General features: G+C 43.0%; 1 protein-coding gene across 17 annotated transcripts in view; it reads left to right on the top strand.

The window, feature by feature from the left end:
* CELF1 (CUGBP Elav-like family member 1) overlaps nucleotides 1-26,539 on the top strand; it is a 71,154-nt gene that overhangs the window by 20,475 nt on the left and 24,140 nt on the right. For 12 of the 17 annotated variants that reach the window (XM_061381466.1, XM_061381476.1, XM_061381475.1 and 9 more), the window contains exons 2-5: nucleotides 16,838-16,989; nucleotides 23,884-24,071; nucleotides 25,566-25,648; nucleotides 26,179-26,227. In XM_061381466.1, the coding sequence (XP_061237450.1) occupies nucleotides 16,919-16,989; nucleotides 23,884-24,071; nucleotides 25,566-25,648; nucleotides 26,179-26,227 (391 nt within the window). In that variant the 5' untranslated portion in view covers nucleotides 16,838-16,918. Of the gene's footprint in view, nucleotides 1-11,862; nucleotides 11,904-16,837; nucleotides 16,990-23,883; nucleotides 24,072-25,565; nucleotides 25,649-26,178; nucleotides 26,228-26,539 lie in introns of all 17 variants that reach the window. The other 5 variants (XM_061381479.1, XM_061381478.1, XM_061381480.1 and 2 more) reach the window with 3 other exon arrangements.

Raw genomic sequence — 26,539 nt, 5'->3', positions numbered from 1 at the left:
TTCGATCCCTCAGGAGTCTGTCCCTGAGTCTGTCGTCTGGTGACTTGTTTGCCTGTGACTTGTCCGTTGTTGGCTGCAGGGGTGTGTATTGGTGTAGGGCCAGGACCTGGTACTAAGTCTCTCATGGGTCTCATTACTTAATGACTTTCTAAAATTCTGTTGCGTGTGTCATTAAGTTGACTTCACCTTCTCCTTGGCAACTCTTAGTCCCTGTCTCATGTCATCTTTCTACTAATGTTTTCTCATTTATACCGTGAGTCACTGTATAGTCTCTGTAGGGGCTGTCCCTGGAGATTAAAATTAGTGGCAGCTCTCAGATTTTAGAGCTTAATCTCAGTAAAGGACACCGTGATTTAGCACATCTCTTATTTCAGCTTTTCCTTTGTTCTTGATCTTTTAAAAACTTTTATAATTTCCCTGGTCTCGTTTTATTAGTTGGTATTTTTTCATTGTATGCTTCCATAAACCCTTTTTGGTATAATGCGGGTAATAAATAAATGTTTATAAATAAATAAGTGCTCTTAGAACAAGTGGTTCAGTCTTTTGTAATGAAAGTTACACTTACACTGGACTCTTAACAGACACAGTTGAAGATTTGTCTGCCAGTCACTGCCTTCGTATCTCCATCCCTCCCTCTCTCTAATAGGTGTTTCTGTATAATCTTAGGTACTCCATTTTGCTGGGGTTGACATCCGCACACTGCTGTATCTAAAGTAGATAACCACAGGGATCTACTGTATAGCACAGGGAACTCTGTTCAATAGTCTGTAATAAACTCAATAGAAAAGGAATTTGAAAAATAATAGAAAAATATCTCAGGTACTCAATTTTGAAGAGAAGCAATCCTGTCCTGCATAGGTGCCAGCTCAGTGCCTGGGGTGATCCTGATAGCAGGAGTACCCTGTGTGTGCCAGGCACGGGTCTAAATGCTTTATATACATGGATTTTTAAATTCAAACAAACATATTCTAAAGTAGATACAGTTGCTGTGACCATTTGCCAGATGAGGTAACAGGTATAAAAAAGTTAAGCAATTTACCCAAAGCTAAACATGGCTAGTAAGGTCCACACTGGGACTAGAAACAGTGGTGGGACTCCAGAGTCTGAGGGTCGGGTGTGTTACTGGCTTGTAGTCAACATTTGACTATTAATTTTATAAACATTCTGAATTTTATTTGGAGATTTTTGAATCATGAATCATCTAACCCGTTTCATTTTAGAATTTCCTTCTAAAAATGACTATATGACTTTGGTTTTGCAGGTCACTGTCAACTAATTCATTTATTGATGATAAAAAGCTGGAAGGCAAGTAAAGTGGTGAGCCTGCAAAGCATACCCCAGATTAGTAATTTATCTCTGCTAGTGCCAGACTGTGTGTTGAAGATACTGAAAGCAGAGTTAATTTTAGCTGCTTTAACTCTGGGGCCCTACACTACCCGTCTTTAAGACATGCCTTCGTAGGGGAGCATGGGGAGCGAAGCCTGGCAAATTTTGCCTGCTCCATTAGCTGTAATCTATGTGATGGTAACAGGATAATATACATTCAAAAGAAATGATGATGGTAGAATTATTGGTAGGCAGAGTAATTTCGGCAGAGGGTAGCAAAAATGTTATTCTAATCTTAGACAGTGGGATTAACTAGCACAGAAGTTTGGTTTAGACAGCAGCGGAAGAACCCGCTCTCCCGCTCTCCTGTGGTGCTTGTCTCTCTTGAATGGATGACAGATTTCTCCTGACCATATATGCTTTTCCCTTATGTACATGCTGTCCGGAGTCGGTTGTTTGTGTGATCTTGTCTTCTGAACAAGGACAAGGATTGGGCCTTTTTTGTACCCCCTCTGCTTCGAGAGTTAGATGTTCTCTATGTGCATTTTTTGATGGATAGCTCTCCCATTTTATAAGGAGCTTGTTTTTGTAAAAATGAAATCAAAGCACTGACAAGTTTAATTTTGTGGAACAGTGGGATTTTTTTAGAAGTGATTTGAAGGAGGTGACAGAGATCATATAAATGGGTGTTTAAATGTGAGAAGCACTTTTAGGAGCACAGTTTGAGAGTGATGAAAGCATGATAATTGTTAGGAGCGCAGTTCGAGAGTGATGAAAGCATGAAAATTGAAGTCACTTTTTAAAAAAGTGACAGTATTAAAGATATTTAGAATTTGCCCTGGGGCTGCACATCCTTTGGGATGAGTCAAGCCATGCTAAACACATGCCCTGATTGGCTGAAGCAAAGGTATAATTTTTGTATTTCAGGGAGCATCTGCACGGAATGAAGTGGTTTCTGGTTTTGTAGAATTATGACCTTAACAGAAAGAGGTTGAGTAGAGTTTCCTGCTTTCCAGCAGAAGAGGACACGCCTCCTGAGACAAGGCCATATGGAGGAGTCCTGCGTGAGCGCCATGTGCTGAGGTTGAGGTTGGGGCAGATGGTGCAGGCAGGGTTCCTGGCTGCTTGGTCAGGGATTTTGGAGATGGCAGAAGTTAGATGCTAGGTACTGTGGAAGGACCGTTGAATGTGATGCATATTGGCCGTGTTTGCCTAAGAGTTGAAGTGAGCTCAGTGAGAGACTGTTGATATATTTGGTAGCGTGGGGGTAAGATAAGGGAAGAGATAGGAAGACGCTGACTTCAGTGATACCTCAAATTTGATCTTAACCTCCTGAGATTAGGAAGAGGGAGACAAGATACAGTGTGAGAAGCAGGATTCCAGATCCCTGGCCTCGCTTGTTCTCTAGAGACTTAAGGTAAGGTACGGCAGGACTGTTCAGTTCAGCCCCTCAGTCGTGTCCGACTCTCTGTGACCCCATGGACTGCAGCATGCTAGGCTTCCCTGTCCTCCAACTTCTGGAGCTTGCTCGAACTCATGTCCATCAAGTTGGTGATGCCATCCAACCATCTCATCCCCTTCTCCTCCCGTCTTCTCCTCCTGCAGGACTGTAGGATTTTTCTATTTAAGCTTGAAGCTGTTTTGATTCCTTTTTGAGATACTAGGCCAAAAGCTGTATTTATAGAACTTGTTTTGACATATTATCTCACCCTGTCCCTAGCCTTCCTTACTGGAATCCAGCTAATGTTGCACTCTGCCTGGCAGGAAGGATTGATTGAAGAAATGTACACATATATATATACAGCTGAGTGATTGAAGATAGCTCCAGATTCTGTAAATAGGCCGGCTGTAAGGTTTGCAGTCGGTTAAGTTGCTGGAATAACTCCACATGTGTAATCCCTCAGCTCACACGTGGTAGGTACACTGCTGGTTCACCTGGACCCTGGCTGTTTCCACACAGGTCTGGAACGCAGGAAAAAAAGTAGAAAAACAAAATGCTTGGTTTGTAACAGATTGAGTTAGGATTTTTCTTTACTTTGTCTTTCATAACTTCCAAGAGTTTTCTTTAAAAAAAAAAATTTCTGTAAAATAGATAAAACGTATCCACATGTGAGCAATTCAGTCAGTATTCTATTTCTGCAACCTTGTTAGTAATTTTTTCTTTATCTTTCCAGAGATACTCTATTCTATTTTATAAATATTCTATTTATTATTTTTTTTTTCGTCAAACTGCGCTGCTTGTGGGTTCTTAGTTCCAGGGATTGAACCCGGGTCCTGGCGGTGAAAGTGCCAGTGGACACGGAGGAGTTCCCAGGCCCTTCGTGTCCAAACACACCCTCCTGGTCAGTACTTAGTGCTACGCTGGAGCTACCTTCTTCTCTTCAATAGCTACAGAGGTGTTGTGTCTATACTCTAGTTTATTTCACCAGGATCCAGCTGATAGGCGTATGTGTCTCTCTTTTTTGCTGTTATAAACAGTGTCCTTACGAATGGCCTTTTGTGTATGTCAAGTATGAGTTTATTTGGAGGCTGTGTTTCTGGAACTGGAGTTGCTGGATTCAAAGTGCATATATAGTTGTCAATATTGATACACATACTTAGGATCATTTTTTATATTTTGCAAGTGATGTCTATTGAAGACTAGAAAGATTTTTAAGAATTTTTATTAAAGTATATTTGATTTACAGTGTTGTGCTGATTTCTGCTGTGCAGCAAAGTGATATATATATATATATATTCTTCATTTTTTTTCTGTATGGTTTATCACAGGGTATTGATTATAGCTCCCTGTGCTGTATACAGTAGGACCTTGTTGCTTATCAGAGTAGAAAGATCTTAATGCAGTGGCAGTCAAACCACTAGCCCAAACAATTACTGGAATGAAGAGCATATGACCTGAAAGGGAAGATTTAAAGAGACCGTCCTGAGATAAGCTGAACTATCAAAACCAGCAACCATTATTGCTGGAGAAGAGCCATGTTGCCTAGAGTAGGCAGGAGTAACCCCTCCTTTTTATTTTTTATTTTATTTATTTATTTTTAGCCCCTCCTTTTTAAAAATTTTTAGGGAACGTGGTGATGGTAGCTAAATCTGTAAGCCAGATATATTTCTCTCACTCTCAGAATGTTAGTCTCGCCCATCTGTGGTCTCTGCCTTGGAAGGACCTTTGTGGTCCCTCTCTCAGTCAGTCCTCTTCTCTTTCACCTACTCGGGTGGGTGTCATGAGACCAGTCACAAGAATCAGCCAATAAATTCCAAGTAGTTAAAAAAAAAAAAATTCCAAGTAGTTGCTGTATCTAAAGTTTAATAATCACCTCAGAAAATAAAAGCAAACTAATATTTTGATTGTGCCCCCTCCGCCCGCAAAAAAAGCGCATTTTACAAACGGGTGTATTTTACCAAATAAAGCCCCGTGACTCCAGAAAGTACAAATTTTACTGGCTGGCTGTGGAACCTGCGTCACTCAATCTGATATCTTCACTTTAGTTCCCTCATCTGGAATATGGGACTAAAAATGCTGAAGAATCTCTTTTGAGCACTCAGAAGAATAATTATAAAGTCATCTCCAGAAGGTTGTGTATTACAGAAATGACTCTTCAGAGATATCAAGATTATAAGGTAATTTAAAAAGTAACTCTGACAGTGTTTTAGGGAAAAAAACCCAGTCACATTCTGTCTACATGGCACTAACATATGGCACAGCCCTCCTGAGCTGCACGAGTGGGCTGAAGTCAGAATGCAGTTGGAGAGCGGAGCAGTAATGACTCACTAGATGAGGCAGATTTGGCCTTATGGCAGGGCAGGGAAACCAAGGCGGAACTGACGGTCTCCGAACATGCCAGATTTCAGCAGAGGATACGTGAGGGTTCCGGGACAGGAAAATGGCTGAGCCCCGCGATTAGGTGCTCCGGCAGTGGCTCAGTCCCCGAGGCCCTCTCTCCCCAGTGCCCCCACTTCCACACAGTGGGGACCCTGCGCCGCCTCGGACTGCTGTGTCTTTGGAGGCTTCCCTGGTGGCTCAGATGGTGAAGAAGCCACTAGGCAAATATTTAACATTGTTCACTGGAACACTGGGTTCAAACTAGAAAGACGCATAGAAGAGGTAGCAGTTCTGCCCAGAGGAAGCTACACGTAAGCTTCGCCACCATATGTAAATGCTGCTGCACCACCAGGCAGTTTTGTTGGCCGGGACTGACAGTGCTGCCAGGGAAACTGAGGAGCTGAAGGCAGAATGAGGTTCTTATTCACTGCCCCCCCCCCCCCGCCCCCACCAGAGAGAGAGCTGGGTGGGGAGGAGAGCGGAGTACTTAATGGGGATTTGAGAATTACTTAGAGAGAGAGGTATTTGGGGAGAAGGAAATGGCAGCCCACTCCAGTGTTCTTGCCTGGAGAATCCCAGGGACAGGGGAGCCTGGTGGGCTGCCGTCTATGGGGTCACACAGAGTCGGACACGACTGAAGCGACTTAGCAGCAGCAGCAGCAGCAGCAGCAGCAGAGGTATTTGGGGAGGAAGTATGAAGAGGTGTTTTTTTTTTTTAACGTATTTTGCATTTCCTGTCTGCCTCACCAGAGCACCTCCAAAATGGAATGGAGGTGAACTCTTGTTTCCATGTGTATGTAATCATGTGAAAAGATCATGCGACCCAACAGGAGATGAGACGGCAGATCAGGGAAAGGAAGAATAGCCCAGCTCGCCACCATTTAACTTTTTTTTTTTTTTTGCACTGTTCTATTTTGTGGACCACTTTTTGTAACAGTTTCAGAAGATTTAATCATTATGTTGGCTTTGTCAAATAGGTGTTATATTTATTGATTTCTACATACAGATGATGTTGGCAAAGTCAGGCTTTATACCAGCTCTGACTCTTAATTCTTAAATATGCGCTGCTCACAAGAAAATGTTTATAACTATCATGTTTTTTTAAATAAAAAGTGTTGCTATATTGCATAATAGTGTTAACGCTACTGAACTGTGTACTCAAAAATGGTTAGATGGTAAATTGTTTGTTTTGTTTGACCCTGCTGTACCTTGCGGCATGTGGGATCTTTGTTTCCTGACCAGGGGTTGAGCCCACGCCCCTCTGCATTGGAAAGTCCCTGTGTATGTGTTTTTTACCACATTTTTTTTTTTAAGCTGGAGAAAAGTTGTTGCCTCTAAAGAAGAGATGAGCATACTGGCCAGTGGTGAAGGAGATGAGGTTGAGATCTGTTTATAAACTTCTCTCCTAGGGTCAAGGAGAGGACACACACAGATGACTCAGTCAGTAAAGAATCAGAAACCCCAAACTTGAGTCTGAATCATGGAAATAGTAGCCACAGAGCAAGTGTCATAAGGCGGGTAAATGGTTTTTATGCACCCCACAGAGAAAGTGTCGAGTTTACCCCTGTGGACCAAGACAAGTAGGATCTAGGTCTGATATAGTGCAGGACCCAAGCTGTTTAACATGAAACCGTTTACTTTGCGGAAGGAGATGCTCTGGGAATGAGGAGAGTGACAGAGGGGATTTATCTGGTGTTTCAAGTGCATCTGTTTAATTTACCTAATCGCCTCTAGTTTACAGATGAGCGAAACAGTGGTTAGTTTCTCAGTCTTGCGTCCACCTATTTGTTGCTGAGTTCTTTTACACACTTTATTTCATTGAATGCTCAGATCATTGAATTAGATTCTACTCACTATTACTTGTGGTATGTGTGCCTAAGATCCTGGATTAGGATCTGGTGGCAACTGCCATTCCCCTGCTACAGGTTCCTGAGGAAAACAGAGCGGCCAATCCAGGCAAACCCCGCTGGATTTAGCAGTAATCCCTGGTGGAGTTTTGCATCAGGAAGAGCTTGGTTAGGTAGGACAGCTTCCAGAGTTGATCCTTTTATCTGGCTATTTGGCTTTTTAGGGTATGGGAGTGGAAGAACATGCAGTTTTCCAAAGCAGTAAGCCCAACGTTCTTATTGAACCAGCCACATAACAGGAGGAGAAAGACAGACATGAGGGCATTGCATGCAATCTAAAAAGTAACAGACATTTTTTAAAGGAGCACAATTTTCGTAAGTCATTCCTATTATTTGTTTCCTCTTCCAGTTAGAGATTTGTATAGTGACTTGGTTGTATTCTGGGCATCCATTTGGTTCCTTTTTGCGGGGGGGGTAAAGTTCAGTTCTCTTTTACAGGTGAGACCGACCCTTAAGAGATGTTAATGAACTTGATCAGAGTCACATGTCTCCTGAGTAACAGGAAGTTTTCACTAACCCCAGCCAAATCTGTCAGGACTGTTGAGACTTCGGACATTTACCTACTTACAAGATTTGCCTTAGAAAAATGGTCAGATTTGGCTTTTGGGAGCTCAGCGTTTAAGCAGTCTTTTCTGTGGTTTCTGCACAGGATCTTCCTTATAGACAGCTAGAGTGAAGGAGAGGCTCTGGAAAAGATGGGACTTGGAGGAGAAAATTTACCATGTGCTTCAGTGTATCTGTCAGGCTTTCTTTCACTCAAGGGTCCAACTACTGCTCTTTATATTCCATCCAGCTCCGTCATTGCCTGGGTTCATGTGGTCTTGAGTTACTTCGTTCCTTTGTGCCTCGTCTTGTCTGTAAATAGAGATAGAATAGGCAGGAGGATTAAGTATATAAAGGACCAAAAAGCAGCACATGGTGTACAGTAAATACTCAGAAGGTGTTAACTTTTGTCATTGTAGCCTCTTGTACATTACTGGAGATTTCTCCCTACTTTCTGGTGTACAGATTTTAAATACAAATCCCATCGGTTTGAGGATGCACACACTTACTGCCATTGATGGCATCTTAAATTCCTTGATTTGTGATAACCTGTTAGATTCAAAGAGAAAAATCTGTTCAAGAAACTATTCATCTCAAAGCTGGACATAAAATTGGTGAATTATCTATTGTTTTGAATTATCCAGGCCTGTTGTCAAATTTCCCAGGAGACCTCGGGTTACCCTGAGGCCAGAATAGGCAAACAGGTAGGGTCTGCCTTGCCTCTGTCTGTCTTCCACCTGAACAGCTTCACCTTTATGTTTATGGGAAAAACACTTCATTTAAAAACATTTCAAAAACCGCTCATCTGGATCATTGTTCCGTTCTTCTTTAGCTCCCTGCTGTATTATTAACATATTAATCATGTCCAGGTATTGTTAAGAGGACTTGCTCGCGAGGCTGGAGTCATGGGTTTAGGCCTCTTGCAGGTCTGAGCATCACTGAGCCTGGTACCAGCCTCTGTATCTGGAGTCTGCCTCAGTGCACACGGTGTAAGAGCTGTTGATGGAGATTCAGTCAGTTGACTTTCTGTCTTCCTTTGAAGGACTGTGTTTTGGTCTTCAACATACAGGCCAGCAGAAAACTCTTAAGATTCATTACCTTGCCTACACTATGGGAGGTGTGTAGGAGATCTGAGACCTTTCTTATCAGATATTCTTGTGAGAGGAGATACTGTTCATTCACTCTTGCATCCTTGAAACATGTCAAGATCATATAAAAATGTTCCAAGATATATTCCAAAACCAAATATAAATGCTTTCCAGATTGTGTGTTGTGGGATAAGTACTTTGCCTTTCAGAGTCCTCTGTACCATCGACCTGCAAAGTATAATTTTAATTCTTCAAGCAGGTCGTGCTTTGAACATGTGAGTATCGCAAGCAGACAGTCCTGCTCATTTCCCTCAGTGCCGTCTTGCCCCCATCCTTGTCTGTTGCCCCCTCACCCCAACCCCACCTACCTTTTTGGTGCTCCTTTTCTGCCTTGACTCTTCTATTTTACCACTCTTTGAGACTACTTCTGTGCCTCTGCACATGGTGATTGAGAATATGAAGATAATGTTAATGGAAACAGACTTGGTGGAACCTCAGGGAAGCATAGAGCAAAGGCAGTTCAGGCTTCCTCACAGCTTGCAGTGCATTTTGTTTGGTTCCCTACATAAATGAAAGATGTAGAAAATCCAAACCTAGGGGCTTTTCTGGTGGTCAAATGGCCGGGACTCCGTGCTCCAGTGCAAGGGCCCGAGTTCGATCCCTGGTAGGGAAACTAGATTCCACTAGGAGTTCGCATGCCACAACTAAGACCCGGCACAGCCAGATAAGCGCATAAATCCTAAAAGAAAGAAAGAAAGAAAAAGAATATCAGTTAAAAAAAATCCCTCACGCCTAAAGCTTTTAATTTCCACATAGCTCTCCTCGCTCCCCAAAGCGTTTGTTTTTTACGGACAAGGCAACAGAATGTAAGAAAAGTAAAGCTGGATGACAGCTTCTAAGGACGCCTCCTTGTGTGTCAGTCTGCCCACCGTCCTCCTCCAAGTGCCGGGGGCCTGTGTGAAGGAAGGCAGTGTGTCCTTTTTTTGTGCGCTTAAGTTTTCTTTAAAAAGTCTTTGGGTGACTTAGTAGGATGATTAATCTCCTACTTATGTGTGTTTTAAATAAATAATTCCATTTTCCTTTTCTCTTGGTTGTGCAGTCAGGGTGTTCTTAGTCCCCCGCAGGGCTGCCATGTTCGCTGGGGCCTTGACGTGTGTCCTTCCTATTTTAACGTAGTTGCTCCTCCTTAACAACCCCAGCCTGCATTTAGCTCTTTGTGTCCTGGAGGCTCCCCAGCCAGCATGCAGTATGAGTCTGGTCTCACAGGGTCACACAGCACTAGTGTTTCTCAGCTCTTCCATGCAATATATCAGGAGACATGACTCCTTGGTCTTTATTTCTTCCAGAATAAAACTGACAAGCAGACATCTAACTTGTTCTCTACTGTCTTAACAGGCACTCCAGAGCAAGCTCAAGACAGACACACTGTCCCTATACAAGTTTGTGCGGCCTGGATGGTTTCTCTATTTCTGAGAGAGAGAGACTGTGGGCTCTGAAATTAGAATTGCTCATGGATTTAGTAGATTACTTTAGCTTCTGAATTCCGAGAGTAGTCCCCATCTTGGAATGGCCATAATGATACAGGATTGAATGAGGTGTTATGAACTTAGAAATAGTAAGTTCCTTTCCTCTTAATAACTTTTGATGATATAGGCAGGTCCAGGAGAGTGCTTTTAGGTTTTTTGTGTGTGTCTTAGTGTAAACTTGGCATTAAGATGGTTGGAAGCATCATTACTTCATTAGCAAAATTGGAGACTGGTTAGGTCTGTATGAAGCATCAGTTAAGTATTCATGCACCCATTTTATGCCTCAAGAAATGTCTCGGAGAAGGCAATGGCAGCCCACTCCAGTACTCTTGCCTGGAAAATCCCATGGACGGAGGAGCCTGGAAGGCTGCAGTCTGTGGGGTCGCTGAGCGTCGGACACGACTGAGCGACTTCCCTTTCACTTTTCACTTGCATGCATTGGAGAAGGAAATGGCAACCCACTCCAGTGTTCTTGCCTGGAGAATCCCAGGGACAGGGGAGCCTGATGGGCTGCCGTCTATGGGGTCGCACCGATTCGGACACGACTGAAGTGACTTAGCAGCAGCAGCAGCAAGAAATGTCTTTGAGTTCAAAGAGGGTAGGTAGAGTGCAGTGTCTCATGGTGAGTTCTGGTTCTGGCTTTGTCTTTCAGAATTCTTGACACTTTCCAGTTGTAGACTTGGTGACTTTCTGCAGTTCTCTGTAGCCGGGGCCAGACAGAACTTCAGCTGGCAGGAGTTGTAGATGGACTTTTGTAGGAATTTGGGCAACTTTTATAGAAGCAGTCTTTACTTGAAAGATTGTTCCATATGTTTAGAAATGAAATAGATTGGTGTTTTGGTTCCTGTTTGCTTTTACCTTCAGTTAACTTCCCCATCTTCCGATTGGTTTTCTTGGTTTCAGTGGTTTACCACCATCCTGGGGCCATCAGTATGCATTTACAAGGCAGGAACTTCGGGTTACTTTTGAAGAGTTTTATACCTAGCACCAGCCCTCAGGCCGATTGCTTTGGGGAAATGGCACGGCTTCTTCACATTAATAATACGCTCTTTAACTGCTCAGGGCTTGCCTTGTGGCTCAGCTGGGAAAGAATCCTCCTGCAATGCAAGAGACCTGGGTTCGATCCCTGGGTTGGGCAGATCCCCTGGAGGAGGGAAAGGCTTCCCACTCCAGTATTCTGGCCTGGAGAATTCCATGGACTGTATAGCCCATGGGGTCGCAAAGAGTCTGACTCGACTCAGCGACTTTCACTCTTAACTGCTAAAAGGATTACACAGCCTTTAGCTTTGTGGTAGTTTCCCACCCAAGAGCAGATGCTAAAAATGATTGTTTTGGTGACCTAGATGTGCTGTAGTTCAATCTCATAAATTCTAGTCATTGATTTGCTATTTGTGGTGACATTTTGGGGTAAGCATCTTTTTAATAAACCTTTTAATAGTTTAGTTCTCTGTTTTTTAACTTGATGGTGTTCTTAAATTAGCTTTGAGGTGTTAATGTAATTGTGTATTGTGTACTTTAAAATTGGGAGAGGGAGAGTTTGTTTATCTTCAGTCTCGGTGACAAAGGGGCTTTTGTTTGAAAAGAAGCTGTGTATCTGGAATTATGAGAAATATAGGCATGGTCCACTTATTTTTCTTTCCTTGGTTTTTTAGAGTGAAGACACTAGTCCAGAGAGGGAGGTGGAAAGCTACAGGTATGGGCTAACTGCTGGATGGTTGTGCTCTGGTTATCTTTTTAACCTTCCTTCTTGCATGAGGCCTGTTTTGCAGATGTGAAAAAATTGCCTCCAGAAAGGTGATGGCTTTTTCCTACATTTTGAGATTAAATTTCCTATTCCTGGGAAGCTAGATTTTTTTTTTTTTCTCCTTCCCAACTTTCTCCTTAGCTGTTTACCAATGCAGGCTTATCTCCCATTTGAACTAGCTGCTGCGTAGTTCAAATAGTTGGAGCTGGGCGGGGGGTGGAGAAGGCACAGGGAGAGAGGGAGGGCACGTGTGTGTGTGTGTGTATCTGCACACAGCAGCTGCCTGGCTGGCTTCCTTTCCCCTTTCTGCCTCATAGTTGGAAAAGGATTCGTTGCTCAATGCTGTCCGATTCTTTGCAACCCCACCATCTGTAACCTGCCAGGCTCCTCTGTCCCTGTCCATGGAATTCTCCAGCAAGAATACTGGAGTGGATTGCCATTCCCATCTCCAGGGGATCTTCTCGACCCAGAGATTGAACCTGGATCTCCTGCATTGCAGGCAGATTCCTTACCATCTGAGCCACTTCATAGTTGGAAGACCCTAAAGGTGAAAAAGTAAAGTCGCTCAGTGAAGTGAAGTCTTCTCGACTGAGGGGTCGAACCTGGGTCTTCTGTGTTGCGGGCAGACGCTTTACCGCCTGAGCCATGGTGGCTTATTGGAAGACCCTAAGTAAACTAGAGCAAAGATGAAGATAAAACTCAGTGAATTTCACAAAGATGATACAACCCTCTTGGAACTGGAATTTGTTCAACATACTGATATTTAAATCAGCATTGGAACCTAAATAAAGCTTCAACCTACAGTATATTGTTATCAACTAACAATTATACTTAAATTCCAGAACTAGTTGGGGACCTGAAAATATGACCTGATTTAAAGGGTGGTCACAGTTTGACAGGATGATTTATTTGGTCAGGTGTGTCCCAGAAACTCCGTGGATGTCTCTGAGCTGACACTTTTGCTGAAAGAACTGAGCACAGAAGAATGTCTTTCTGCTCGGACTTTGACGCTGACTGGGGAGGAGATAGGTGATTAAAGACAGGGAGAGGAGATGGAACACTTTCAGATTTCAAAAGTAAATCTTCCTCCCTTCAGTCTTGTCCTATCTTTTTAGTGTACCATATATAATAATTTTACAGGCAAATAGTCTTAGACATAACAGTTACTAAACTTAGTGCTTTTGGTCTTACTGTGATTTTAGATTTGGAATAGAACTTTTTTTTTTTTTTTTAAACAATACTTCTATTCCTTCTTTAACCCCCCATCCCCCTCTTCAGAATTTTTTCATCGTCTCATGGAAACTCAACAAAGGTTTTCTGTTTTAAGATATGCTCAACTCTCACATGTTTGCAGAAAGTCTCCCACAAAGTGAGATGTCACAGAGATAATTAGCAATTCAGGTCAGTGTATTTTTGCATATGCAAAGTACTAGCTGGGGAGTTTTAGGAGCCCCACTAATTATATTAGAGGTACTAAACTTTAGAAATGAAATTCAAGTCCAGAAAGATTTTAGGCTAAATTTTAAGTTGTTCTGGTTGGTTATTTTCAAGTAGTATCAGTTCGTTGCTTCTGAGGGGATATCCAGTCCACTTCACTGTTAGGTTATGACTTTTCCCTGGATTTTTGCACTTTTCCTTAAATAGACTAATGATAGACATAGGCTCTCTTTTATAATTTAGTAGTAGGCTCTCATTTTCTCTATGCTCATATAACCAGACTTCACATTTTTGCCTTTTAAAACACATTTAGATTATTGAGATGGAAGTATAAAATCCCTTCACCTGTCATTGAACTCCCTGGTTACATCAGTCAAGATCGACAGCCTGACATTTGCACGTTCCACGTGGGCTTTTTTGCTTAACTACACTTTGCTCTTTCTTTTGACAAACCAAATGCTGTGATTCTAGCATTTCTGTCTTCTAATCTGGTTTTTAAGCTGTTTATTCCCTTCTGATGCTCTAAATGCAGGGTGCGCTGCTCTTTCGAGGGTGTCCCAGATCCTCTGGTAGCATCCACAGGGTCCTATAGGAACACAGGGCAGGGCACCTAAGGGATTCAGGAAGGCTTCCTAGGAGAGATGGTGTGTGTGTGTGTGTGTGCCCGCGTGTGTGCGTGCTGTGTCCGACTCTTTACGACCCCATGGACTGTAGCTCACCAGGCTCCTCTGTCTATGGGATTCTCCAGGCAGGAATAGTGGGGTGGGTTGCCATTCCCTTCTCCAGGGGACCTTCCCGACCCAGGGATCGAACCCATGTCTTCTGCCCGCGTCTCCTGCATTTGCAGGTGGATTCTTTACTACCGAGCCACCTGGGAAAACCCGAATATCTTATTCTCTGATCATTTTTAATGATTTGGGTTCTTTTGTTATAACAGATAACAGACCGATTGTTCCTACCCTCACATAATCAAGCCTTGAATTATTGCCCTTAGGAAAAAAGAGAATATTCAAGGCAAAGAAAACTGAGACAGCCAACCAGGGAAGAAGAGGAAACCATGAGTGTAAATTCACAGATGTGGTTAGAGAGACTGAGGGAAGGTTAGGGCCTTCTGTTGCAGCAGACCCTGGGTTTTAGGCCTAGACTGTGTTTCTGATTAAGAACTTTTAAACAACTGCTTACGGATAGTTTGCTATCAATAACTTTTAATTCTCCTTTTTAATTTCCCTCTAACAGCTGCATTTTTGTATTTCCATAATTGTTTTTATTGTCACTTTGTAACCCTTTTCTAAAATGGAGTGACTTGTGATTAATTTCTGTTCTTTCTTTTCCTACAAGCATGTTGAATTTAATTATACCGAGATAATTCTTGTGACCTGCTTAAAGAGAATTCCCCCTCCCCCCATGTAATAAAATTTCCACCTTGTAGGTTTTTAAAACATTGCAGCCTTATCCATCATAAAATGAATTTTAAAATATTACAGCCTTTGACTCGGTAAAAATTACTCTGAGGAGTACACATCCTTTCATACACTGGGCAGTTACTCTTGTTACAGTTGTGATTCTGATTAAAATAGAGATGTAGTTAGGAGTCATGCATTTTTGGTGAATAATAAAAGCATAGCAACCAGTGGACTTCCTGAAAACTTGATTCATTTTTAAAGGAGTCCTGGAACTAGAAAATCTAATTGATTAACCGACCTCACACAGTCACTCCTTAGTCAGGTGCTTCTCTGTAGGAAGAGGCGTGTGACCAGCTCCAGTGCTCTTAGAAACGGGGACCCGACGGGCCGGTCGCTCAGCCAGCCCTAGCTGGGGCGAGCTCTGTACCCTGGGTGCCGGTTGCAGTCTCCTCAGTGGCAGCCTGCTTCTGCTTCCTCTGTTAATAGGGTGGCAGAGAGCTCCTGTCACTTCTGTCTCTGTAGGGGATCGGATGGGCCAGGGTCTCTGACAGAACGGAAAGAGCAGCTACCTGCTATTTTAGTTCTAAATTTTGGGTGGTTATGTCTGGAGACACAGTTTCTACCTTTCTCAGTTAGATGTAGACAGGTGCCAGCCTTTGTTAGACAGACCTGTGCTGTGACATACTGCCTTTCATTAGTTTTGTTTTAACGTCAGTCTGTATCTTTAGTTCATTTGTTTACCTCTTTACGTAACTTCTTTTTTTCAAAGTTCCCTGTATTGTGATCTGAGCTTGAGTGAAGTGAAACCTTTGAGGTAAGGCAGCCCTAGTGGTAAAAACGGAAAGAAGCCCTGTGAAATTTGGAGCCTTCAGAGATAGTTTTAGAGTCACTGCCTAAACACTGAAATGCCACCGTTTGTTGCTTGGAGGGATGTGGAGCTAAACTGAGAATGAGAGTGCCACATCTGCCTTGACTGCTGAGTGTATCCATCTCTGCTGCTCACCCATAATAGAATTTTTATGTGCGCATTCATTAATCTTGGTTTTAGGAGCAGTTTAAAAGAGGGCAGACAGTGAATAGACGGGGTCTGCACTCCTCTCTCCTCCTCTAAGTATTTGAGCCTTTGTCCCTGGTAGGCCCCAGGTCGTCTTCATGATTATCACTGTGGTGGCTTTTGTTTGTTTTTCTTTTGTTTTTTGTTTCTCTAGAAAGGTCAAAATACTGAATAAACAGTGTTTCTTAGTACTCTGTCAAGAGGCAGAATATACTATTTTTATTTTTTGTTTTTTAAATTTTGTGACAAATTAAGATTCAGAGTTCCTAAAGAAGTTTTGCCTTATGCTCCCTAAATGAATGCCAGTGCAACAGCAATTTTTACAGCCCTTCACTACGATAAAGATCATCAAGAAAGCAAAGTTGGTCCAGCGCAGGTGGTAATATTAATTAATATAAGAGCAGTATGTTTCTGGTGGCCAGTTCTTCAGCCAGCTCGCCTCTGGCCTGCTTCTGATGGGTGGTCTGAACCATTCCTCCTTAAATGACTCTTCTGAGGTTAGTTTGGCACCCAGACAGTGCATTCATTGCTGTCTTTGGTGCATGGGAAATAAGTTCAGACCAAAGCTAACCACCCATTTGTTTCTAAAACGTTTTCAGACTACATGACGAGAACCGCGCCCCCCTTCCTTGTACTCAGGTAGTTTCAAGCTTGGGGGGGTCCTCAGAAACGGCTCGGCAGGGAGGAGTTTGGAAGATGTGAAGCAAGTTTGTGTTTCTTCTGCTCTGTTAGCCGCTGCTCTCCTCATGGGTCTGACACTATTTATCTGACAGTGCACTTAGTACTGCTTCGCCAGGGAAAATCGCACAAAACCCGCCCGGCGCATCAGCACTTCCATTGTGTGCGGGGCTGAGCCTCCCTCCACATGCTCACATCCCCCGTTTAATCCCCTGCTCCCTGCCCCTTCCCCAGTCCTGCCTGCTTCTGTGGCACTCACTGCTGGCGTCCCTGAGCTCCTGTTTCCACTTTGTGTTTTTTGTGGGGCCCAGGAAGCTAAAGCTGTGTATATTTGTGGATCAGACAAGTGCAGCAAGTTAATATCATTGGCTTCTGAAGGGGAGAGTGAGGTGATGGCTGCGTTTAAGTTGGATTTCCTTCCAGAAATGATGGTGGATCATTGCTCTTTGAATTCCAGTCCCGTGTAAGTATTTTTGTTGTCTAATATTTATCATAAGTAGAGGACTTGGGCTGTTTTCTTTGTTACTTGATAAAAGAGGAAAGAAAAAAATTGGGTGAGGAAGCCAAAGTCCACACTATTGTTATTTTCTATTGTAGTCTGATTCTCTCATTACTGCTGACTTCCTGTAGTTGTAACTAAGTTTTGTACATAAGGATGCATTTGATATATGACCAGCAACATCAGCTCATGTGTGCTGGGCTCTTAATTCCATTAATGTAGTTTTCCCATCTGATAGATTCTAAGGTATTTTTTTAAACCTTAGATTTATTGCTTTGGGTTGGGTATACAATTTCAGATAATCTTTTGGGAAGCTATTTATTTATTTGTATGTTTTATTTCTAATGATCAAATTTTTAGACTGATATCACAGACTGGTAGCTAGGGTGTATTTAGTAGTGTATACAGAATATTGTATTGCTGTGTAAACTAACCCTGAATCTTGACCCTCCCTCCCCCCAACTGATTGAACATGCCGCACACTTTGTGATTTTGGGGACATCAGATGTGCCCCACCCCAAGGGGGCAAACACACAATCTTGATTGGCAAATTGCCTAAATAAATTTTGAACGTAAAAAGTGAGAAGCCTGATCCTTTTGCGTCATTGTTCACCGCTGTATGCAACTGAAAGGCCCCCTGGCTCTGAGTTGTACCTTGGGGGCCTGAGTCCAGGGCTCTGTGTTAAAGAACACACTTCTAACCCTTGGTTTCAGTTACTTTCACCAGGCTTCAGAGTACCTTGGAACCTAATTGAAAGAGACTTAAGTCATTCAAAGCCAAGAACATTAAATGGTAGAATACTCCCTAGATCACGGGGGGTAGTGCAAGTCTTTGACATTAGGCCTCCATGTGCAGATCTGCCTTGGGATTTGGTGTAACAAGTGTGGTGATAGCAGATTCTCAACAGTTCTTTGTGGGATAGTTTTGGGGGCCTCAAACAGAGTTGGCTTGCTCACTTGAAATGGATCCTGTGCCTTCTCTGTAGTCTCCAAAATAATGATAATTTAGTAGTGTCTTTTTATGAGAGTTCTCTTTACTGTTAAAAGTTTAGCAATAGATTACAGGTGAAATCACAGTGAATGCCATCATAAAAACTTAATATATAATAAAAATATTACCACATACCAGATAGATGATCCCTAGAATTAGGACTTTGTGGCCCAAATTGTCTTTCATTGTCTGTGCATTACCATTGCCTAGTGTTCAGTCCTTCGATACAGTATTTTTCCTCAGCCTGTTTTCTCATCTTTTACTAGGTCGGCCTAATTCAGTATCCCATGAAATCTGGATCATGGACCACTCTGTAAAAGTCACCTGGAATTAAAAATGCAGGTTCTGGACCCATGCGCAGATAATTCTCATGCTAGAATGGGCACACCAAGAATCTGTTTTAATAGTGTCCCATGTGGTTTTTATGTACGCTGAAGTGTGAAAACTAATGGACTTAGTACAGCGCTCATTCTGAGTAGGAGTAATCAGGGAGTACTCTGCTAACATTATTATTTTTTTCCAAGAGCTTTTGCTTTTGTTTTAATCATCCATCTTCACAAAAACTTCGTGAGGTTAATTGGGCATAGGCTATTGCTCCTCTTTTACAGATGAGAAACCCAGCCGAGAGAGGCTATGACTGACTTAACTGAGGACAGTTGGTATCAACCTTGGGCCTAAAGTGCAAGTTTGATGGTAGCCACTTTATTTTTTGCCTGCTGGACTTGGCTTCCTCAGGTGTCATTAAGCAGTTATCATCAACTCTTCTCATGACTGCAAGTCCTCTGGCCCACTCCCAGGGGCACCACACACCCAAGCCACAGAGTAGAAAGAGGAAAGTTCTGGAGAATGGCGGGTGCTTGTCACCTCTTGGCTTCTCAGCTCTTCTTTTCACTCATACTGCTTTAGCAGTAGGCTCGATACCACTAGTGTTCTCTCTGAAGTGATACTGCCTGGGAATATGACCTCGCAATCTATCTGTTCCACTATTTCAAATTACAACAGACAAAAATTGCTGGAGGAGCTGTGGAAAGGCTGAGGGGACCCACTCCCTAGCTCCCTTTCTTGTTTATGGTAAGAGGTGTTGCCGATACTTACTCTGTATAACAGAGGAACAGGGGAAGCTGAGGAGCGCTTGGCTTGCGCCCTGGGACAGAGGTGTTCTCTAGGCTGGGGTCATCTCTCAGCCCTGACCTCTCAGCTTCCCTGTTGGTTAAGGGGGCACTGGTATGCTTCTCTGATTCTCAGATCTTTATGCCTGTCCCTGGATGTCCCTTGAGTTCTGTGTACCTAGTCTCGTTCCCCTAGAGAACAGCTGGTAAGTAATTTAGGCCGGTGTTTGTGGGTCCTCTTCATCTTGATGTTCTCTGTGCTCATCGTGAGCCTGAGGACCAGTTCGGGGTCGGTGGTGTCTGGAGATTGGGATGCAGCAAGTGTTTATGCCTGCTGGGGAGGTAGAGGGATTAGTAAGTATGTGAAATTATTCTGCTTGTATAATGAACAAATGTAGGTCAACAGGTAATAAGAAGGGGAGAGGGGGAAAAACTGGGTAATTAAAGATTTTGGAAATTATTTTTGAACAGCTGTGAAGGTAGTGTTTGCCAGCTTATTTGGCTACAAGGAACAGATTCCACTCAAGCTAGTATATATGAAAGTCTTTTTCCTCAAAGACTTGCAAACACCAGCTTTTTGACCCAGGGCACACGCTCAGCTGTCTGCCTGTGCTTCTGCTGGTCACCTCCTGGATGGCTTTGGCTGCATGTGGCTTGGCTTTGCCTTTGCCCTCCCAGGATGTCTTGACACCACCCGTCCCCCACACCGTGTAAATACAATTAACACAAAGTTTACCCTTTTAAAGTGCACAGTATCACTGATCTTTTTATTTATTTTTCACTATATCCATAAAGTTCTGTGGTTATTATCACTGTCTAATAACAACATTTTCATCACTCCCAAAAGAAATCCTGTACCCTTTAGTGAGCATTCCCTCCCTTTCTCCCCACCTCTAATTCCCATTCCCAGGCAACCACTAACTTACTTTCTGTCTCCATAGGTTTGCCTATTCATTTCACAGATGTAGAATCACACAATATGTCACTTTTTGTGATTGGCTTCTTTTACTTACCTTAATGTTTTCAAGCTTCAGCTGTATTGCAGCATGACTCCTGCTCTCTCTTGCCGCTGCCCTTTCATCTTAGCTTAGCTCAAGCTATCCTGAGTTGCAGCTTTTCCTCTTGCAACTTCATCACTGACTGCCTGTCTTTGTCAGTGGGTTCTAGGTTCTGTAGAGCAGTCCTGGGCAGCAGAACTTCCTGTGATGTTAGAAATGTTCTTCTGAGTTGTCCCTGCTTGTCCAGTACTTAGGACTCCAGGCTTTGACTCCTGAGACCCTGGGTTCAATCCCTGGTCAGGGAACTAAGATCCTGCAAGCCACGTGGCATGTCCCCACCCCCCCCCCAAAAAAAAAAATCTCTGTCTCTGATATCCTGTGTAGTCAACACGAGTCACATGTGGCTAGTGCCAATTGAGAAACTGGATTTTTAAAATTAAGTAGGCACATGTGGCTAGTGGCTGTTGTCTTGCTCGGGGTAGCTATAGAGGGTCTTGATTAGCCGGGCCTATGTTTCTGTTTTAAGCGTAGGTCACAGTCATAGGTTTCTAGCCAGCCAGTAAATCAGTCTTGTTGGGTTAAGATCCACCTCCTGGTCTAGTCATCGGGGGCCAAGGGATGGAAAAAAAAAAGTGGAATAGAACATTAACTCTGCCCTCTGAGCTGGGAAGTTTTGATAGGAAAAGGTGAAGACGGGGGTTAAGAGTTTTGAATGGAAGTGTACTTTGGCGATGCAGCTCTTCAGTTCCCCACCCGTCTCTTCCAGATTGGTTGTTTCCCTTTCCTGTGCCGGGTTCCATTGGGAATCAGGTAGACCAGACAGCCTCTTGTCCTGATGCCTCCTAGTTTCTCATCTTAATGAGTTGCCACTTGCTGCCACAGCCAGAAACATAAAAAGAAGCGGATACCATGCCTCTTTCCTGAAATACTGGCTGCCTTCTTGTCTCCCTTCTGCTGCCGCAGGCCTGCTTTTCCTCTCTTCCACCCCACTCCCGTCAATACTTCACTGACTGGCAGTACTTCCACAGAAGATAAGAAGGAATTTCCACTGACCTGCCTCTTAGGAATGACAGGGACGTTATAGATACTTCTCCAGGGGGTTTGTTGAATTCATTGATTCTTGAATGAATGTAATATGTTTAATTTATGATTACTGACTCTGAGGAGCTCTCCATCAATGGGCAGGTGAGACACAAATTTGAGAATGTATTAGGTGATGTGCAAAGTAAATGCCATACCTGGATATTATGGGATCCTTGGCATGTCACACTGGGAGTCTTGTCCCCAGGTGACTTTTTTATGTAGTGGTTACTTCTAAGAACTAGAAGTATGTGTGGAACGTTGAGAATGGAAGAGCATTGTTGATCATCTCTTGAGACACAATAACAGTTGATGATGAAGTTTGTGACTGCTTACTACAGACATATGTGGTTGCTTTTCTCTTTTTTATCTCTAGCTGATACTGGCACTTAACTTTCTAATTGTGTCTTCATGTGCTCCAAAGAAATACCCCATGTTTTCCTTTTTCACTGATGAATACCACATCTTGAGCTTCCCTTGTAGTTCGCTTAGTCGGTAAAGAATCTGCCAGCAATGCAGGAGACCTGGGGTTGATCCCTGGGTTGAAAAGATCCCCTGGAGAAGGAAATGGCAACCCACCCCAGTGTTCTTGCCTGGAGAATCCCATGGACAGAGGAGTCTGGTAGGTTCCCAGTCCATGGGGTTGCAAAAGTCAGACACGACTTAGCGACTAAAGCACCACTACCACACCACGTCTAACACTGTGCTTGTGCTGTATAAAGAAGAGCTCAGTAGTAATTGGAGGCAGAAATCAGTCAGTGCATAACTCCAGTTGAATGATGTCCACTGCGTCTTGAGCGCAGCCTGATCATTTGCTGTGCTCTAGAAGTGCTTCTCAAACTGGTGAAGGACCATGTCCCATCCCTCCCTCCACCCAGCTTGTAAGATACAATAAGATAATTTCATAGAAAAACAAAATAATGAGGTAAAGGCTTACATTTTGCATATCTTTTTAATATTCAGTTAACCATATGTAAAATTATGGAGTGTGATTCCTGTAAAAGTTTCTGATGGTTAAGTTTAAAGATTGCCCAAAGTTCTTGGGGGAGTCTTCTGGTTCTTGAATAGGTATACTCAGGGAAAGGGTGATTCAGGCAGTAGGTGGACATAAAGAAATGAGCGGGATTTGGAGAGAAAAGAGAAAAAGGAAAGGCACTTGTCTGGAATGCTGAATCTCCACTGAACTTTTGGATAAATCACAAAGCATATAGATTGACTACATTTATGCTTTTGCACTAAAAAGCAATGTAGAAAATTTAGAAGTGGTACACAAATAGGGAAGGAAGGGACAAACTGAGAGCCTCCGATGTAATACAAACTAATGAGCTCCTGCCTCTTTTCAGAAATAGCTGTCTGCTTCTTTATGGTCAAAACATTCTGCTGCTAAGTCGCTGAAGTCGTGTCCGACTCTGTGCGACCCCGTAGACGGCAGCCCACCAGGCTCCCCCATCCCTGGGATTCTCCAGGCGAGAACACTGGAGTGGGTTGCCATTGTCTTCTCTAATGCGTGAAAGTGAAGTTGCTCCGTTGTGTCCGACTCCTAGCAACCCCATGGAGTGCAGCCCACCAGGCTCCTCCATCCATGGGATTCTCCAGGCAAGACTACTGGAGTGGGGTGCCATTGCCTTCTCTGGGTGACAAAACTTACTGTTTTTCTTTTAAAGAAAAGTGGCGTTTTATTTGAGGTTGAACATTAGGAAGAATACATGAAAGAAAGACACATTTGAACATGATGATGTAATTTCTGGATTTAGCAAACACTAACAAAAGTTAAACGTGCTATTTAGAATTTCAGTTGTTACTAGTTTGGGTAAATGCTCAGAATAAGATTGTGAAAAGGAGGTAGGAGAAGGACTTTGATTCATTCTGAGTGGAAATATTTAATAGTGTAACAGTTTCCCCCATGGTTCTTGACAGTGGCAGGGGTAGGAATGAAGGCATTTAAATAGGAGTGTTACAGATCTGGTGTGATCAGATTGGAGGAATATGTGGACATTATAACAGTTGGTAAGGGAATTAACTGGAGAAATAGCAGCAAATTGGATTACTTAGAAACAAAAGACCCCAGAATGATGACATCATTGTTTATATAACAATCATTTGTGAAAGTTTAAGAGGTTTTATTTTGTTTTGATTGGAGGGCCTCACTCAAGAGTACCAGGATTATGCATGAGACAGCAACAACCAAAGATTAATGTTCCAGTCAGTTCTTAGGCCTTGGAAGTCTGTGCTTCTGTTCTGACATCTACTGAGAGAAGACTTTTCACCCATCATTGTGTAGATTGAGAATCCTGATTTCGTGGACATTTTATGAAGTTTTATAAAGTTTCTACTTAAAAATGATTAAAGCTTTCTTTAAGAACTTTACCTCTTAAGTTCTTCTGAGACTTCTCTAGCTAGACAAGGAATGACCGACATTCATTTCCGTAGTTAAAGCCCGGGGTGTCCTACTCAGACTGGTGCCTTTAGTTTGGGATCAGATGGAAGGCGTGGCAGGCATAGTGAGGGGTGGCAGGCATAGTGAGGGATGGCTGGGGAACTCTGGTAAATTGAATGTAAGTAGTGAAAAGAAGTAGGTTTTTTTCTCCTTACTTCTTAAGGAAGTAGTTGAGACTTTTAAAGAAAAGAAGTTTCTCTTAGAAACAACATGAATACATAATAGAAGTTTTATTTTACGCAGCTCAAAGAAAATGAACGGCACCCTGGACCACCCAGATCAACCGGATCTTGATGCTATCAAGATGTTTGTGGGCCAGGTTCCAAGGACCTGGTCTGAGAAGGACTTGAGGGAACTGTTTGAACAGTATGGTGCTGTCTATGAAATCAATGTCCTAAGGGATAGGAGCCAAAACCCTCCACAGAGCAAAGGTAAGGAAGGGCTTTGAATTTATGTGTGTTTGCAGTCAGGCGCATGCTCGCTCTCATTGCCAGAATGCTCTTGTGGTCATGGCCAGGGTGTTGGGGGCAGGGATGTGACTGTCTTTTTGTTGCAGCTATATCTCCCAGTCCAAACATGTTTAATGGCTTAAAAATAAAATAAAATCCTCATGAGTGACATCATGAGGATAATTTGCAAGTTGGATCTTGGGCAGTCATTTTCAAGATCTGTAACAGACTCATGTGAGTGTCTCATTTGATCTTGGTAGTGGAATGACAGAAATAAAGTTGAAGTAAACCAACCACGTAGGTGGTTTTTTAGTATTTTAGCTAGGGTAAGTGAAAAGAGAAAGACTGTCCAGGTACTCGTGGGTTTTTGTTGGTGTTACACAGGCCTTCTGGGATGGCTTAGCAACTAGGAGGGGCTTGTTTATAGATCACCTGTTTGTTATGGCCTACAAAATGAACAGGGGAAGGAAGGCAAGCTGCCTCCAGAAAACCCGGCAGAGGAGAGGGTTTATAGGACGATAGTAGACGAGGTGTTAGCTTTGGCCCTAGATACATGCGGATACACACTTGTTTTCCCAAATAACCCATTTCAGAGTAATTTTCTATGGAAGCTGTTCTATAGTACAGATGTAAGCACGCGTGATTGTCATGCTTGACACCAGCTTAATAGCAAAGGGTCTAGAGCCGAGGAATTATTTTCTGTTTGTGACATAGTTAACCAAAGTAAAAGGTTAAATTATAGTTTCTGAAAATGACTGTCAATGTAATATACAGTAATTTAAAATCTTAATTGCAGGGTGATTTTAAAAGAAATCTATATCATATCTTATGGGACTGCGGGCCTAAGATTTACAAAACATACTTATGCCCTCCAATCCCCAGTAAAGATACAGAGCAGAGAGTCTCAAGGTCTCCTCAGTCAAGTGCTGTTGGACACATAATTATGTTTGATGAGAACCAAGAGTCTAAGAAATAGATACTAAGAGATCCTTGCTCTTAAGTCATTTTATAATTTAATAAATGATGATTATGTTTAAGGCATATGGTAGAAATTGGCTGCAGTGTAAGGCTTGGTCTGAGAAAGCAAGAGTTGTAGACCACAAGCTGTAAGAGGGCACGGCTGAGTCTTCCTGCCCAGCGCACCGCCTGGTGCTGCGTGGAGGGCGGGTTGAATGCCGTGATTCTGTGACCTTTGTAAGGACAGCCTTCTTTCCAGAGAAGTTATAGGAGCAGTTAAAGAATAAAACCAGGTGACGATAGCAGTAAAGAAAATGGTAGAAAATCTTTTTTTTTTTTTTCCCTTCCTTGTTAGATTTTCTCCATCTCCCTCCCTCCCCTCTCCCCACCCACCCACCCATTTGAATAAACCCAGCCCTGGTTTTTGACTTTCAATGTATCCGTGGAGGAGGGAGTGCTCTCAGAAATCATCTGCTTTCAAAGGGCTGGTTTGGTTTCATTGAGTATTGTTTATTGCAGGGTGCTGTTTTGTTACATTTTACACCCGAAAAGCTGCATTAGAAGCTCAGAACGCTCTTCACAACATGAAGGTCCTCCCAGGGGTAAGGAATTCCTACTAGTAAGTGGAACCGTGGTGGCTTTGGCGCCTGGAACACACCTGTGGGGGGAAAGGGGTGACTGCCACAGGAACTGATGCAAAGGAGGAATAAAGGGAATGTTTCAAAGAAGATAGAGTGAAAGTAATTCTCAGCCAAAAGAATTTTGACTTGTTGACTCACATTCTATTTTGAGATTCTGTTGAGGAGAGATAATGAGGCAGGCGTGAGTTCAGAGACAGTCCTTCCTTTCCTTGGCGCGCTGGGTCTCGTTTGGTTGCGTCACTGCAGCGTATGGACTCTGGTTGTGGCGCATGGGGTTAGTTGCTCCAAGGCATGTGGGATCTTAGTTCCCGGATCAGCAGTCGAACCCACGTCCCCTGCATTGCAAGGTGGATTCTTAGCCGCTGGATCACCAGGGCGGTCCCCAGAACCACCTCTTAAAGCTCAGTTGTGGTGTCTCCTTTGGAGTCCTCGTTTATGTTTCTGAGTGCCTTCAGTGTGCGATCGTAACAGGCACGTGTCTTCCCTTGTAGATGCATCATCCTATACAGATGAAGCCTGCCGACAGCGAGAAGAACAACGGTAAGCAAGCACGTGAGCGGCCCTCCCCTTCCACGGTTTCCGCTGGTGTAGTTGCTGTTCTCATGGCATTTGATTGTATTGTGCACTAATTACTCTTCTGTTGAGGTATAATTGGCATGTATTGTGTTAGTTTCAGTTGTACAGCATGATGATTCAGTGTTTGTATGTATTGTGAAATGACACTGCAGTAAGTCTAGTTATCTGTCACCATACATAGTTACCAAAATTATCCTTCTTGTGATGAGAACTTTAAAGATCTACTTTCTGGACAACATTGAAACGTGCAGTGCAGTAAACTGTAGTCACCATACA

The sequence above is a fragment of the Bos javanicus genome, chromosome 15, assembly GCF_032452875.1.
Source record: "Bos javanicus breed banteng chromosome 15, ARS-OSU_banteng_1.0, whole genome shotgun sequence".
NCBI classification, from domain to species: domain Eukaryota; kingdom Metazoa; phylum Chordata; class Mammalia; order Artiodactyla; family Bovidae; genus Bos; species Bos javanicus.
The sequence above is the reverse complement of the archived record's forward strand: the minus strand, read 5'-3'. Positions and strand labels throughout refer to the sequence as shown.